The sequence below is a fragment of the Ranitomeya variabilis genome, chromosome 1 (assembly GCF_051348905.1).
Source record: "Ranitomeya variabilis isolate aRanVar5 chromosome 1, aRanVar5.hap1, whole genome shotgun sequence".
Taxonomy (NCBI): Eukaryota; Metazoa; Chordata; class Amphibia; order Anura; family Dendrobatidae; genus Ranitomeya; species Ranitomeya variabilis.
The window spans coordinates 404,343,549-404,361,103 of record NC_135232.1 but is presented as its reverse complement, the minus strand read 5'-3'; the positions used below and the strand labels follow the sequence as shown (position 1 = coordinate 404,361,103).

Genomic DNA, 17,555 nt, shown 5'->3' with positions numbered 1-17,555 from the left:
ATCCGCCCAATAAAGAGAGGTACCGGCCTGTACCTCCAGCTCACTATCAATGAGCCAAGAGTATATTACGGGAGATGAAGGAGGTTGGGGTGATCAGAGACAGTTGTAGCCCCTGGGCAGCTCCATTAGTCCTCGTTAGAAAGAAAGATGGTACAATGAGAATATGTTTTGACTACAGGCAAATTAACTGCATTACACATAAGGATGCCTACCTGTTACCCAGAAATGAGGAATCATTGGCTGCACTGAAATCCGCTAACTATTTCTCCGCCTTAGATCTCACCAGTGGGTATTTACAGGTTCCCGTAGCAGAGGCGGATAGAGAGAAGGCCGCCTTCACGACACCCATGGGCTTATGCGAGTTCAACTACATGCCATTCGGGCTTTGCACAAGTGTTGCCTCCAGCACAAGAACCTCAAAACGGTTCTATTGTACCTGGATGATGTCATTGTCTTCTCCAAGACCTATGAAAATCACTTGAAGCACCTGGTTGATGTGGTCCAAGCCCTGTCCAACTTTGGCCTGAAAGTGAAACCGTACAAATGCCACCTGCTGAAGCCCAAGGTGCAGTGCCTAGGCCACATAGTAAGCGCAGAAGGCATAGCATCAGACCCTGACAAGTCACCATTATCAGGGACTGCCCAAAACCCAACACCATTCATGAAGTACAGCAGTTTCTCAGGTTGGTGGGCTACTACCGGAGATTCATCAAGGGCTTCACCAAGATAGCCGCACCCCTACAAGACCTCATAGTGGACCAATCCAAGAAGGTCAAGAACAAGAATTCTCTATTCGAGTGGAACGACAGGTTAGAAGAATCCTTCACCTGGTTGAAGTTGGCTCTCATGGGAGATGAAGTCCTGGCCTATCCTGACAATGACCAACCATTCATACTCTACACTGACGCCAGCAATGTGGGATTGGGAGCAGTGCTGTCACAAGTGCAGAAAGGCAGAGAGAGAGTGATTGCCTATACCAGCAGAAAGCTTTCTCCCACTGAAAGGAACCCCAACAACTATAGTTACCTTAAAGGCTAGTTTCACATTTGCGTTAGAATCCGCAGCGTTTAATCCACAACCGCAAATGAAGGAAAAATCGCATGGAAACGCGTACAAACGCAGTGTTTTTTAGACGCATACAGTAACGCATGCGGTTTAAAAAATGCGGCGTTTTCATGCTTTTGCATGCGTTTGCATGCGTTTGCATGCGTTTGCATTTTTTGTGCGCATGGTGGAAAATTTTACAGGGGAAAAATGTAGATAACCAGACACCGCCAATGGGACTACAGAGGGCGTGTATTATGGGATATCTATATAGACCCTAGGACTGCTGAAATCTGAACAGTGTGCTACTGTATCCTGTTTCATGATGGATCTTCACATGGAGAGCTTTTATTTAAACCTGGATTTAAGCATCAAGCTGTTTCTTGCCTGTGCATTTGCTTGGGAGTAACAAAGAAATCGAGAAAGACAGAGAAGGACACAGCGTGGGCGTTTTTGGCGACACCCCATTATCGAACTCCGGGAGAGCCGTGGAGCCTATCACATGCTATATGGATAGCTTAATGCCAACCCGGATAAATTCCCGGAATGTACTCGGATATCGCAAGACTCTTTTCGGGATTTGCTTGGTCGTGTCCAAGGAGCCATCTGGAGACAGGACACCCAGCTCCGTAGAGCGATTCCTGCAGAGGAACGTCTGCTGCTTACATTAAGGTACGTAATAATTCTAAACAAATGCCAGTCATAATTATTGTTGGTCTGACATGTATTCTTTGTATTTTCCTTTATGTCTTTAGCAGAACAACACCATAAATAGAATTGATTGTAATTTATTTTTTATTTATTTTATTACAGATTTCTGGCAACCGGAGAGAGCTTATCATCCCTCCACTTCAAGTACCGGCTTGGAATTTCCACCCTGTCTAGAATAGTTGCGGACACTTGCCGGGCTTTGTGGAACATTCTCCGGGATGAATTTATACCCATACCCACAGAGGACATGTGGATGGGAATTGCAGAGAAATTCTGGAGTGTGTGTGATTTCCCAAACTGTTTGGGTGCGGTGGATGAAAAGCACATACGCATTATCCAACCCGCCAGAACTGGATCGGAGTACTTCAACTACAAAAAATATTTTTCTGTTGTGTTCATGGCAATAGCAGATGGGGACTGTCGCTTCATCGCCATGGACATTGGAGCTTTTGGCCGGGGCAACGATTCCCAGAATTTAAGAACTCGGATATGGGCCAACGTGTGTATGGCAAAAATTTTAATTTTACAGGGCTACAACCTCTCCCCAACACTCAAGGCCCACTGATGCCATTTGTTATGGTTGGGGATGAGACCTTTCAGATGCGTGAAAACCTACTGAAGCCATATTCCAGTCGGGACTTGAACCACACTAAAAGCATCTTTAACTACAGATTGATCAGGGCCCGAAGAACAGTAGAGTGTACCTTTGGGATTCTAGTCTCAAAATGGCGCATTCTTGCAACAGCCATTAATCTAAAAATGGAGACTGTCGATGAGGTGGTCAAAGCCTGTGTGGCTCTCCACAATTACATTATGGCTAAGGAGCGACCCAACATTGAACTGGATGAACCAGTTGCAAACCCATTGCCAGATTACCAGCATCACCCTGGCATGGCAGGACAATATTGTGTAAAATGTCCTGTTGGGTTTGGGTCTGTACCAGTTATGTTTTAAATGTTACTAATATTTGTTGTTAATAAACTACGTGTTTTGTTATCTTGACCGTGTCTCCTATGTATTTCCTCTGCAAACCACATAGGTTGTTAGTGCTAAGGTTGTTGACGTCATTGCGTTCTGATTCTGTTCTGCAGTATCTATTGGACGCAGATGATGACGATGGAGGTTTACAAAACAGATCTATACTCATCAAGACAGGTGTCAGAAATAAAGAATTCATGATGCACAAATAACAGCCTCATTAATTCACTATTTCTGACACATGTCCAGGTGAGTATAGATATGCCTTGTATGACCTCCATCATCCCTTCACTTTGTGTGAAACAGATTACGTACACAGAAGAGAAAATGGAGGTTATACAAGGCAGTTCTCTACTCACCAGGTCAGGTATCATAACTAATGAGTTTTTGAACACATGACCTGTTGAGTATAGTTCTGCTTTGTATTACCGCCATTTTCTCTTCAGTCTACAACACAAAGTCACAGAGTAGTATACTATAGGAGGTGTGGATTAAATCCGCGCTGCCGTAATAATGATGAGGTTTCAGTTGGTAGTAGACGTAAAACAGTGGTTTATTCAACGCGTTTCAGGGCTCTTATGGCCCCTTCTTCAGGAATTACCACATACAACATGATTTAATCCACACCTCCTTTAGTATACTGCTTCATATGGTCGGTGACCGGCTTGTGGATCTGCGGCAGCCGAAATCTTTACATGCCTACTTTCAGTGTCACCAGGTGAGTGATTTTCTTGGTGATACCTCCATTCTTTTGTGAGATAAGACCATATTTGCGCTTTGTGTCTCCCTTTTTCCCTTCAAATAAAAGTCACAGAGTAAGCAGAAAGAAGAGATTATGGAGAAAATAAAAGTATTATTTTTTTGGGCCACCTTATATCTCTATACAAAACACACACAAAGCTGCAGTGTTGTATTTACTAACTACTGGAGCTATGAGGTGGCAAAAAAATAAAGTGTGTGGCGCAGTGTTTTATTCGGTGCACGGTGTGTGTTGCCGACGGCGAAATACACAATAAACCAAACATTATTGGGGGCAAAAAACGTTATTATTTATTTTTACACACAAAAAAAAAATTAACTGCACCTGCTTGGGGTAGAGTGCCGGAAATGGGGGGTATGTAGCTGTGAAGCTTGACTAACTGTGGACGACGCAGGGGTGGCAGGAGAAAGGGCAATTAAATTACCGGGGTCTGGCAGTTCAGGGATGGGGTTGACGCATGGGAGGGCAGAGACACACTGGAAGGGTGAGACAAACCAGACATTACAGACACATTGGGAGGTGAGGGGGGAGGGATAGCGATAGTCCTCTGTTTCTTTTTTCCTTTCCTTTTTTGGGATCGGCGCTGCGGTACGGGGAGCCTCGTTGGGCTCATTTCTAGCAGCCTGGCCGTGGTGGCTGACCTGTCAGGGTCCATGTGCCGCTGCATGGCTGTGGTGGGCTGTCCAACAGCACTCTGCATGGTGGTGGTGCTGTAGTGGTGTCCGGCAGTGCTTGGAATGGAGGTGGCCGTGCAGTGGTATGCAGCAGAAGTCGGCATTGAGGTCAAGCGTGACAGTGTAGGCACAGGTGGATATGCCGCCACTGTCTGCTGAAAATACCGACTCTGCTGCATAGCCTGCACGTAAGCAGCATTACAGGCCTGCATGACACTAAGCTGGACACTAATTTGATTGAAAAAATGATGTGCTGGCCTCTGGAGGTCAGCTTTTACTTGGTCAAGGCTTTTGGTAACCTCCTGGATACGTGTATTCATATGGCTAAAGGCAGTATCCAGTTGGTCACCCATCGCCTTGAGTCCATCATGAAAAATCGTGCTCAAGTGCAAAAACTCGGGCATGAGTGACCTGTCCGAGGCCCTCTGCCGCTGCTGGAAAGAGCCCCCCAAAAAAGGGCAGAGGCAGAGGACTGAAAAAGGGAACACCAGATGGACCAGCTTCCTGGTCTCCACTTTGTGTGGCAGGCCCACTTGCTGCAGCGCTGCTGGATGGCTGGGACGGGTCCATGGCTGTCTGATGAAGGACCGCTCCAGAACCAGGGTCAAGAGTGCTGCTCCATGTGCTGTGAAAAAAGAAGAAAAAAAAATTAATACCAAACATTTACAAAATGCCAACTCCTGTGGTATAGAAACATACAGATTATGGCAATACAACACAACCTAATACACCAAAAAAATACTTACGTTCTCTGGGCAAGGACCGGTCTCAAAAATGCCAGAATGCGGTGGTATTTATATTTTCGGATCCTCGCTCCAGAACCACTAGGAACCCGGCTCTCTTGACGAAGGTACTTGTTGAAGCGATCCTTCATCGAACGCCAACGTGTTTTGACTTTGAGCACTTTTGAAAAAACAAAAAAGAATGGTTAAACAATGGACTTTTGGCCGTGCTCACACAACTGTGTGTGATGAGAGAAACTCCTGAGAGTTTCTCTCATCACACACAGTTGTGTGATCATGGCCAAGGTCACTGCTGCATCACACTGCATTGCAATACTTACAAAATGCATTTCGGACCCGAGTCGGTGCGTTGTCCCAGTCATCCCACATCGCTTTGGCCACCTCTTCCATAGCCGCCGGATCGTCACCTTGTCCTAGTGCTGCGGAACCTGGGTGTCCCACAACAGGTCTCGCCCATGGACCAGGGAGATAAGGAGGTCATTTTCAATGAGGTCTTCATCCCGTTCAGGACCCTAAAAAATAAATAAAGACATTAATGTTGGCTACATTAACATAAGGAAAAGAAAGAAAACAGAGACAGAAAACTGGCATGAATATTGAAAGCCAAGAAACAAAAGGAGTCAAGAAGAAAAAGGGAAAGAAAGAGGAAAGTAAAGAAATGAACATCCAATAGTAGAGTGAGTATACAATAAACAGTCAGCCACGTATACGTACACGCTGCCGCCTTGCCACCCGACCGTGACCCCACTGATCCTGCTCAGCCTCTGCCGCAGTGGAAGAAGTGCTCTAAAAAAAGGGAAAAAAAATTGTCATATGTGTAGATGTGACAGTGAATACTTACCAATCTGAGGAGGTGAGTACTCACTTCACTGACATGTTCGGCTTGTGCAGGCCCAGGCCATTGCTCCTCCTCAGAAGAAGATGACATTCTGATGCACACAGAAAGAAAGAAATGGCAGAAATTAGGACATATAGAGACAGAAAATAGAAAATAAAGACATTGGCTAGGATATACTCATATTGTTTAGAGTGTAGATTCCTTCCTGTGTCTGGTCTGCTGCATCTGCTCTTGTTCCCAGTCTGCTGAGTTGTGACCTGCAAATGTCCACTCCTTCCTTTATCAGTTTGTATGTGGGGGGTGGCTAATCAGTGTCTAGACATGTTTTCCTGTGGTGCAACGCATGCGTTCACAAATGCATGTGCTTGCAAACGCATGCGTTCACATAGACAGCAATGCATTTTTTGCCGCATTCCTTAACCGCAACAATAACAACCGCATACGTTTCTAGGCGGCAAATTGACACCTCTAAAATTACTACATGTAGCATTTACCACGCCAAACCGCAGACGATGAAACGACGCATGCGTCGTCAAACGTGGCAAAGCGCAACCTATCGCAGACACATGCATCCCTAATGTTAAATATAGGAATACACAACGCATGCGGATAATTGTGGAAGAAACGCTGCGTACACAACCGCAAATGTGAAACCAGCCTAAGCTGGAGTTTCTCACCATAGTCTGGACTGTAACCGAGCGATTCAAACACTACATGGCTTCAGCGAAGTTTACCATCTTCACGGACAATAGCCCGCTGACTCACTTGGAAACCGCAAAGCTAGGTCCATTGGAACAGCAATGGATGGCCCGGCTGTGCAACTACGAGTTTACCATCAAGTACCGAGCAGGGCATAAGAACGCTAATGCTGATGCACTGTCCAGGATGCCCAATTTGCCGGATGGGGAGATGACCCGAAAGAGAAGAAATCGAGTTACCAGCCTTCCACCGCCATGAGGCGGCCCAGTGCTCCCATTGAGTGAGGAACAAGCACTATGTCATGCAAAAAGCTACGCTTAACCCGTTGACTCTCAATGGATGGGTAGAGACACAGGATAGCGATCCAGCATTCCACCTAGTAAAGGAGTTGCTGACATAAGCTGACTCACACCCTGGTTCAGATGCTCCACAGGAAATGCAACAGTTGTGGAAAGAGAAGGGCAAGCTGTTCATCTATGAGGTAAAGCTGTGTCAGAGGAACATCAACTCGCGAACCCACAAACTGGTCTGGCAGGTGATAGTCCCTAACCAGTAGTCTTAAGGCCCCGTCTCACATAGCGAGATCGCTAGCGAGATCGCTGCTGAGTCACAAGTTTTGTGACGCAACAGCGACCTCCATAGCGATCTCGCTATGTGTGACACGTACCAGCGATCAGGCCCCTGCTGCGAGATCGCTGGTCGTGTCGGAATGGCCTGGACCTTTTTTTGGTCGTTGAGGCCCCGCTGACATTGCTGAATCGGTGTGTGTGACACCGATCCAGCGATGTCTTCACTGGTAACCAGGGTAAACATCGGGTTACTAAGCGCAGGGCCGCGCTTAGTAACCCGATGTTTACCCTGGTTACCAGCGTAAATGTAAAAAAAAACAAACACTACATACTCGCCTTCTGATGTCCGTCAGGTCCCTTGCCGTCTGCTTCCTGCTCTCACTGACTCCCGGCCGTACAGTGAGAAGTGAGAGCACAGCACTGACGTCACCGCTGCGCTCTCAGTGTACGGCGGCTCAGTCAGAGCAGGAAGCAGACGGCAAGGGACCTGGACACCGAAAGGCGAGTATGTAGTGTTTGTTTTTTTTGGTAACCAGGGTAAACATCGGGTTACTAAGCGCGGCCCTGCGCTTAGTAACCCGATGTTTACCCTGGTTACCGGGTGCTGCAGGGGGACTTCGGCATCGTTGATGACAGTTTCAACGATGCCGAAGTCGTTCCCCTGATCGTTGGTCGCTGGGGAGAGCGGTCTGTGTGACAGCTCCCCAGCGACCACACAGCGACTTACCAACGATCACGGCCAGGTAGTATCGCTGGTCGTGATCGTTGGTAAATCGCTTAGTGAGACGGGGCCTTTAGAAGCATACCACAATGGAGCAGGACAGTTCGGGTGGAAGAAGCTGGAGGTCCTACTTTGTGAAATATTCTACTGGATTGGCATCAGGAAAGCCATTCAGATGTGGCCCCTGCAACCTGCGCAGGAAAGACCGTAATAGCCAGCGAGCCCCACTACAACCGATCATCACGAAACAATCACTTGAACTGGTAGCTTTGGATCACATGAAGTTGACTCCGAGTAGGACTGGCTACACCTACGCTCTGAAGATAGTTCAGATTGTTGATCGGTTTTCAAAAATGTCGCACTTTGTGTCTTTGCCTTCGTTGCCTAACGCTAAGACTCTGGCTCAGGTATTTGTGCAGGAGGTGGTCAGACTTCATGGGGTTCCGTCTGATATCGTGTCTGATAGGGGTACTCAGTTTGTGGCAAAATTTTGGAAAGCATTTTGCTCACGGCTGGGGATCAAGTTGTCTCATTCTTCTGCGTTTCATCCTCAGTCAAATGGTCAGACCGAGCGTATGAACCAAAATTTGGAACAGTACTTACGCTGCTTTGTCTCTGATAACCAGGAGGAGTGGTTCCTTCCTTTGGCTGAGTTTGCCATCAATAATCACCGCCAGGAGTCGTCTGGGGAGTCTCCTTTTTTTGTGTTTATGGGCTACATCCTCAATTTTGTACTTTGAGTCAGAGGGGCTCTTCCGGCGTTCCGGAGGAAGACCAGTTAGGAGCACAATTGTCATCAGTCTGGTGGAGAGTTCAACAGCGCCTGTTGAGTGTGGGTGCTAGGTACAAACGTGTGGCTGACAGTAGGTGTGTGCCAGGTCTGGACCTGAGTGTGGATGACTGGGTGTGGTTATCCACAAAAAACATAAGACTCAAGATACCTTCCCTTAAATTGGGTCCAAGGTTTATTGGTCCATTTAGGGTCGCCGCCGTCGTTAACCCTGTAGCGTACCGATTGGAGCTTCCTACGGTGTATAAGATACACAACGTGTTCCACAGATCGTTGCTAAAAAAGATGGTGGGTCTTGTGGACGCGACACCAATGCCTTCTCCAGTCTTGGTGGATGGTAATTTGGAATTTGAAGTCTCCAAGGTGGTTGACTCTCGTGTAGTGCATCGCACTTTACAGTACTTGGTACACTGGCGTGGTTATGGGCCTGAGGAGAGGTCCTGGGTACCAGCCTCGGACGTTCATTCGGATCGGCTGGTCAGTATGTTTCACCGCTGTCATCCGGACAAGCCGGGTCCTATAAGTTGTGAGGGCCCTGGGGTCCCTCGTAGAAGGCGGGGTAATGTCATGTCGGACGCTGTTCATTCTAGGGCGTTCGACAGACAGCGGTAATTCCGCTTTTGTCCACTATGCGCTCAGTGGCGTCGGCTAGATTTTGTCTAGCTGGTCCGGGGTTAATTTAGCTGGTGCTCGGATTGGAAGCTGGGCCAAGCCTACTGCGTTTAAATAGTTCTTCTGAACATTGGGCGTCGCCGATTATAGCTTCTGTCTAGTGCTTGGTTATCTCAGTCTGGAGTGGTGAGCTAGGAGTTGGAGTATCGTATCTGGTGGTGTATTTCCCTTTGTCTTATTTACTCCTTCCTATATTTGTATTTGTTTTGCCCTGTGCACTTATTGTGTATTCCTGAGTGACTGCGGCTTGGTTCACATTTTCAGTTATCCTTGTCTGTGCTAACTGTGGGTATTGGTGTATGATCTCTTCACTGGGTGGTGGGTGGTGGTTTCAGCCTAGGGTTGAAACAGGAGATAGGGTGAGGGTGGAGGCCTAGACATGCACACCATCAGTGTAAACTCTAGGAGAGGGTCAGTCAGGATTTCACTAGTCTGAGGGAAATTGCAGGGGCCCAGGTCAATAGCTCTTGCCCACCTAGGCTTCCCGTGACAGATATTGGCAGTGGTATTTCATTAGCACCATATATTTTATATTGTAATTTTGGTAGAACAGTCTTTCCCTGACCCTGCTTACATTTAGTGACGTGGTTGGTCCTCAAATCTGAGCCTTTGTATCTGCTTGATCTGTATCGTATATATTGTCTTGTTATTTTTCCTGCCTGATTATTTAAATAAACTCTTGTTTTAAAATACCTTTTTGGACTACAACTCCGTTGCTTTTGTAGGATATAATCTTTTTGATCTTGTAGACTCAGACTGTTAGGCTGGTTTCACATTTGCGTTTGTTGCCGCAGCGTTTGTACCGCATATAAATGCATGCGTCGTGTTTTCCTATATTTAACATTAAAAACGCATACTTTTTTTTGGTTCGCGTTTTGCCGCGTTTGACGATGCATGCGTCGTCTCGTCGTTTGCGGCTTGGCGCGGAAATGCAACATGTAGTAATTTCTAGAGGCGTCTATTTGCCGCCAGGAAACGCATGCGGTCGATTGCGCAAGGATTGTGACCAAAAAACGCATTGCTGTCTATGTAAACGCATGCGTTTTTTAGCACATGCGTTTGGTTGCGTTTTTGAACGCATGCGTTTCAATTGAGAAAAACATGTCTAGACACTGATAAGCCACCCCCCGCCATCAAGGTGATAAAAGGGAGGGTGTGGACAGTTGCAGGTCACTTCTCAGCAGACAGCCAAGCAGAGCAGACGGACCACAGTGGACAGCCAAGCAGAGCAGACGGCCCACAGCGGACAGCCAAGCAGAGCAGACGGACCACAGCACCTTGGAGCAAACAAGCCTCAGAACAATGTGAGTATATCCTAGCCAATGCCTTTATTTTCTATTTTCTGTCTCTACATGTCCTAATTTCTTGCATTTCTTTCTTTCTACATGCATCAGAATGTCTTCTTCGGATTCTTCTTCTGGTGAGGAGTTTCAGCCAGGACAGTCGGAAGTGGAGCATGTCAGTGAGGTGAGTACTTGCCTCATCAGATTGGTAAGTATTCACTGTCACATCGACACATGTGACAATTAAAATTTTTCTTTTATAGCTCTTCTACTGCGGCAGAGACAGGGCAGGAGCAGCGGAGTCAAGGTCCGGTGGCAAGACGGCAGCGGGTACGTATACAAGGCTGACTGTCCTCAGTGTAATATTCTTGAATCTTCCTTTCTTTCCATTCCTATTTCTTTACTTTTTTCTTGTGGAATCCTTTTGTTTGTTGACTTTACTATTCATGCCATTTCACAGCATCTTTTTTCTTTCTTTTCCGTTTGTTAATTGAGCAAACTGTAATGACTTTCCTTAATTTTTAGGTTTCACAACGGGAGGATGATCTGATCGAGAATGACCTCCTCATCCCCCTGGTCCAGGAGAGAGTTCCGTTGTGGGACACCCAGGATCCACTGCACTCAAACAACATGACGATCCGGCGGTTATGGAATGTGGTGGCCCAAGCGATGTGGGATGGCTGGAACAACGCCCCAACACGGGTCCGAGCTGCATTTGGTAAGTATTGCACTGCAGTGTGAAGCAGCAGAGACCTTGGCCGTGCTCACTCGACTGTGTGTGATGAAAGAAACTTTCTGGAGTTTCTCTAATCACACACAGTTGTGTGAGCACGGCCAAAAGTACTTTTTCTGACCAACATTTTTTTTAAACAGTATCCAAAGTCAAAACACGTTGGCGTTCGATGAAGGACCGCTTCAACAAGGACCTGCGTCAAGAGAGCCGTGTTCCCAGTGGTTCAGGAGCAAGGATCAGACGCTACAAATACCATCGCGTTCTGTCATTTTTAAGGCCGGTCCTTGCCCAGAGAACGTAAGTATTAATCACGTGCATTAGGTTGTATTGTATTGCCATAATCTTTATTTTTACATTCCACAGGATTTTGCGTCTGTTAAATTTTTGATAGTAATTTTCTTTTTCCTTTTTTCACAGCACATACAGCACTACTGTTGGCCCAGGTTCTGGAGCGGTTCTTCATCCGACAGCCATGGACCCATCCCAGCCATCAAGCAGCGCAGCAGCAAGTGGGCCTTCCACACTAACTGGAGACCAGGGAGCTGGTCCATCAGGTCTTCCCCTTTCGCAGTCCTCTTCCACTGCCCCCTTTTTTTGGGCTCATCCCGGCAGCGGCAGAGGGCTTCGGACAGGTCACTCATGCCCGAGTTTTTGCACTTGAGCTCGGTTTTACACGAAGCAATCAAGGCTTTGGGTGACCGAATGGATGTTTCACATAACCTCTTGAATGCACGTATCCAGGAGGTCAGCAAAAGCCTTGATCAAGTGAAAGCCGACCTCCAGAGGCCAGCACATCATTTTTTTTTTAATCAAATTGAGCAGGGCATGTCAGAACACCTTACTCCTGATCTCCAGCTGAGTGTCATGCAGGCCTGCAATGCTGCTTACGTGCAGGCTATGCAGCAGAGTCGGTATTTCCAGCAGACAGTGGGGGCATATCCACCTGTGCCTTCACTGTCACGATTGTCCTCAATGCCGACCTCTGCTGCATCCCACTGCACGGCCACCTCAAATCCTTCCACAGCCGGACACCACTACAGCACCACCACCATGCCGAGTGCAGTTGGACATCCCACCACCACCACCATGACATCCGCTGCTCCTGCTTGGACCTCCTCCACTGACACCACAATGCAGCAGGACCCTGGCATGGCCTTCCGTACCGCCACCTCCACTATGCAGCAGGACCCTGGCATGGCCTTCCGTTCCGCCACCTCCACGATGCAGCAGGACCCTGGCATGGCCTTCCGTACCACCACCTCCACGATGCAGCAGGACCCTGGCATGGCCTTCCGCTCTACAAGCGCTATGGACTCTGGCATGGCTGCACGCTCTACGAGCGCTATGGACTCTGGCATGGCTGCACGCTCTACGAGCGCTATGGACTCTGGCATGGCTGCACGCTCTATGAGCGCTATGGACTCTGGCATGGCTGCACGCTCTACGAGCGCTATGGACTCTGGCATGGCTGCATGCTCTACGAGCACTATGGACTCTGGCATGGCTGCACGATCTACGAGCACTATGGACTCTGACACAGCGCAGCCAGACCCTGACAGGTCACCGGCCACCATGCCACGCCATATGAGCCCAACAAGACCTCCCACAACCAGGCAAACAAAAAAAAAACAACAGAAAAAAAAAAAACCAGAGGACTCTTAGCATTCCTCCCCCTTCACCTACCAATGTGTCTGTAATGTCAGGTTTGTCTCACCCTTCCAGTGCGTCTCAAGCCTCTCATGTGTCAAGCCCCATCCCCGAACTTCCAGACCCTTCTAGTTTCATTGCCCCTTCTCCTGCCACCTCTGCGTCGTCCACGGTTAGCCAGGCCTCAGTTCTTCACACCCCCCGTTTACATCACTCTACCCCAAGCCGGCGCAGTAAAAAATAATTTTTTGAGTTGTTAACAAAATAAAAAAAAGTTTGATTTGCCACAATTATGTTTGGTTTATTGTGTCTTCCGCCGCCGGCAACACACACCGTGCGCCAAGAAACTTCGCCACACACTTACTTTTTGGGCCACATCATATCTCCACTAGTTAAAAATAAAAAGACTGCAGCTTTGTGTGTCTTTAGTATACAGATATGAGGTGGCCCAAAAAATATTACATGTATCTCCATAATCTCTTTTTGTCTGTGCCTAGTGTGGCAGTCTGAAGAGAAAATGGTGGCAATACAGTGCAGACCTCTACTGAACAGGTCAGATGTCAAAAAACTCATTAGTTATGACACCTGACCTGGTGAGTAGAGAACTGCCTTGTATAACCACCATTTTCTCTTCTTTATACATAATCTATTACACACAAATTGAGGGACAATGGTGGTCACACACTACATATCTATGCTCACCTGCACAGGTGTCAGAAATAGTGAATTCATGACCCTGTATATGTTTCTCATGAATTCATTATTTCTGACAACTGACTTGATGAGTATAGATAGTGTGACAGTGATTGTCTCTTCAGTTTGTGTCCAATGGATACAGGAGAAGAGAATCATGATGCAATGACGTCAACAAGCTTACCAATAAAGCAACATGGCTGTCATTACTAGCAGTATGTGGCCAGTGTTTTATATCAGTATTTGTAAGCCAAAACAAGGAGTGGAACAATTAGAGGTAAATTATGATATTAACCTAATAACTAGCACCTCTGCTTTTATCACCCACTCCTGGTTTTGGATTACAAAAACTGATATTAAATACAGATCAAATACTGCCAGTTTTAGGACAGCCTTGGTTTGTAGAGGAAAAAGATAGGAGACACGGTCAACACAACCAAAACTAAAGTTTATTAATGAGAAATATTATTATCATTGTAGAAAATTACTGGTACAGATTTATTTACAACTGGACATTTACACAACATTGTCCTGCCATGACACACGTACAATATCTGAATAAAAAAAGGCAGCAAATTGGTCCCGCATGTGACCAACGACTGCAGTTGACCGCAGCGGGTGATGCTGGAAATCGGGCAGTGGGTGTGCAACTGGTTCATGCAGTTCAATGTTGGGTTGCTCTTTAACCATTATATAATTGTGCAGAACCACACAGGCTTTGACCACCTCGTCGACTGTTTCCACTTTTAGATTTATGGCTGATGCAAGAATGCGCCATTTAGCGACCAGAATACCAAAGGTACACTCTACAGTTCTTTGGGCCCTGGTCAGTCTGTAGTTAAAGATCCTTCAAGTGTGGTTCAAGTCCCGACTGGAATAGGGCTTCAGGAGGTTTTCACACAACTGAAAGGCCTCATCCCCAACCATAACAAATGGCATCGGTGGGCCTTGAGTGTTGGGGAGAGGTTGTGGCGGGGGAAAATTGAAATTGTTGCCATACACACGGCGGCCCATATCCGAGTTCTTGAAAGTCTGGGAATCGTTGCCACGTCCAAAAGCTCCAATGTCCACGGCGATGAAGCGACAGTTCGCATCAGCTATTGCCATGAGCACAACAGAAAAATATTTTTTGTAATTGAAGTACTCCGATCCTGTTCTGGCTGGTTTGATAATGCGAATGTGCTTTCCATCCACCGCTCCTAAACACTTGGGGAAATCACACACACTCCAGAATTTCTCCGCAATTTCTAGCCACATGTTGACGGTGGGTAGGGGTATAAACTCATCCCGGAGTACATTCCACAAAGCCCGGCAGGTGTCCACAACTATTCCGGACAGGGTGGATATTCCAAGCCGGTATTGGAAGTGGAGGGATGATAAACTCTCTCCGGTGGCCAGAAATCTGGAAGAAAAACAAACACAAAAAACATTACAATCTATTTTTTTTATGGTGTGGTTATGCTAAAGAAAGAAAGGAAAATACCCAAAAAATACATGCCAGAAAACACTAAATTTGGACTGTCATTGGTGTAGATTTTGAACGTACCTTAATGTAACCAGCAGACGTTCCTCTACGGAGCTGGGTGTCCTGTCGCCGTATGGCTCCTTGGACACGAGAAAGCAAATCCCGGAACGAGTCTTGCGACATTCGTGTGTATTCCTGGAATTTCTCCGGGTTGGCATTAAGCTCGGCATAGAGCGTGTGGTAGGCTCCACGGCTCTCACGTAGTCCAATAATGGGGTGCCTCCAAAAACGCCTACGTTGTCTCCTTCTCCATCTTTGGCGATTTCTGTCTTGCTCCCAAGCAAAAGCACAGGCAAGAAACAGTTTGAAGCTGAAATCCAGGTTGAAATAAAAGCTCTCCATGCGAAGATCCATCATGACACAGGATACAGTAGCAAACTGTTAAAATTTCAGTAGCCCTAGGGTCTATATATAGAGATTCCATAATACACGCCCTCTGTAGTCCCATTGGCGTTGTCTGGTTATCTAGATTTTTCTCTTGTGAAATTTCTCATCATGCGCACCAAAAACGCAAACGCAGGAAAAAACGCATGTAAATGCGTACAAACGCGGCATTTTTTTAACCGCATGCGTCAACGCATGCGTAAAAAAAAAGCAGCGTTTGTACGCGTTTACATGCGTTTTTTCCACCACTTGCGGATGCGTTTTAAACGCTGCGGATTTAGACGCAAATGTGAAACTAGCCTTACAGGGCTAAGTTGACTCTTTAATTGGTGGTATTTTGGGGTACATCACATACCAAACATTTTGAATCAGTTCACATTTATCTTGTGATATACGCTGAGCACTTACATTGGGATTTCCATCTAAATCTACAAAATACATTATTTGGATGAAACCCCTGATGGATCAATTCGCTAATGAGGCAGCAGAGATACTCTGAACTCTGTGTGACCTCTGTTTAGTGGTGTCCCTCATTTCAGTTTTGCACAAAACTGGCCTACCGCACTTTTGTGCATGCTTACAAAGATGGACACCACTGGTCATTGGCCAGATTGACTCCCTTTGCCTCATTATATGGAATGTTCCACCAGGGCTTTGTCTTAATCACGGATTTCAGACATTTATAAGTAAATCCCGATGAAAACACTCAGTGTAGAGTGCAGGATAAATTTGAACCAAGCCTTATTGCGATGTTTGGGAGGCAAATTGAACAAATCAACATCAACAGATGGTCAATAATTGCTTTTTTCCCTTCTTTTTATGCTATTCACCATGTGGTATAAGTAATAAGTCAGCTTTATTTCTCAGGTCAGTACGACTACAGCAAAAACAGATTTACAGTGTGTCTCTTTGCTTTTTTTACATTCAGGTTTTGCTACTAGATCAGACTAAAGTAGTTTTTTTATGACCATATTTTGAAAGCTATAATTTTTTCCATTTTTCTGCCAACATGTGAGGGCATGTTTTTTGCAGGATCAGTTAAGTTTTATTCTTCTCATTAGTATGATTACACTGATATCACATTTATGTAGGCATTTTAGGTTTTTTGCTCTTACATAATAAATATTTTGTAGGAAAAGAAGTAAAGAGCTAATTCTATTTTATTTTTGAAGTGGTCAGTGGTGAAGATTGTTTTTTGTGGGACAAGATGACTTTTAGGGATACCTTTTCTATTGACATAACACATTTTTTAATTGTGTTTCATTTCACTTTTTGTTTGGCTGTATGATGCAAAAACATATTTTTTTTTACAATTTTCACTGTAGGCATTAAATCAAGTGACAGTTTTATAGAGCCTGTTGTTTCGAATGCTGTCAGGGTCTAACAAACCACCATATCTTTTATTACATTTTTTTGTGTGGTGTGGCAGCCTAAAAATCTAAATTGTGGTGTTGTGATTTTTTTCTCGTTATGCCATAGGTCAGACTATTATGAACACTGCAAAATCAAATATGCACTTTTTTTTAAGTATTAAGGAAATGGTTGATGATTTGAACTTTTATATTTTTTTTTATTTTTAAAACATTGGTGTATTTGTTAGTCCCCTTAGGGAACTTGTGCTGTACACAGCAATGCAATTCCATAGTATAACAAAAATAACTGTCTCCTATGAACGCCAGCCATCGGTTAGCTTTCATAAAAGTACCGTCATGACAGGCACATGGGTCTTCAGCAGACCCCTGACCATCATGGCAACCAATCGGCACCCTGCAATTACGTCAAGGGAACGTGAATGGGGGCATAGAACAGAGTGACCCCCTGCCGGTGTGCTGTAAATGCCACTCTCACAGATTGACAGTGGTATTTGACAGATTAATAGCCATGGGCAGAGCTCTGCTCCACCTGTGGCTGTTACAGCCACGATCTGACGACAAAGATGTAAGCTTGCAACAAAACAGGGACACGGCATGTCATGAAGGGGTTAAGGGAGTGGTCAGGAATGTGCCAAATTAAAGCAGAATTTGCTGCCCAGCTATTTTATATTGATGAGGGTCTGTGGTAGTAGAGGTGGTGGTGTTGGGGGTTAATTGT

At 45.9% G+C, this 17,555-nt stretch overlaps 2 protein-coding genes across 3 annotated transcripts in view; both read right to left on the bottom strand.

Annotated features, from left to right (window-relative positions):
- LOC143762310 (uncharacterized) overlaps nucleotides 1-17,555 on the bottom strand; it is a 167,526-nt gene that overhangs the window by 128,299 nt on the left and 21,672 nt on the right. The window lies entirely within an intron of this gene.
- LOC143762336 (uncharacterized) lies at nucleotides 3,763-5,983 on the bottom strand. Its single transcript, XM_077249182.1, has 4 exons — nucleotides 5,625-5,983; nucleotides 5,231-5,422; nucleotides 4,914-5,070; nucleotides 3,763-4,792 (listed from the first exon to the last, which is right to left on the bottom strand). The coding sequence occupies exons 2-4, from the start codon at nucleotides 5,298-5,300 to the stop codon at nucleotides 4,534-4,536; spliced, it is 486 nt and encodes a 161-aa protein (XP_077105297.1). The 5' UTR covers nucleotides 5,301-5,422; nucleotides 5,625-5,983; the 3' UTR covers nucleotides 3,763-4,533.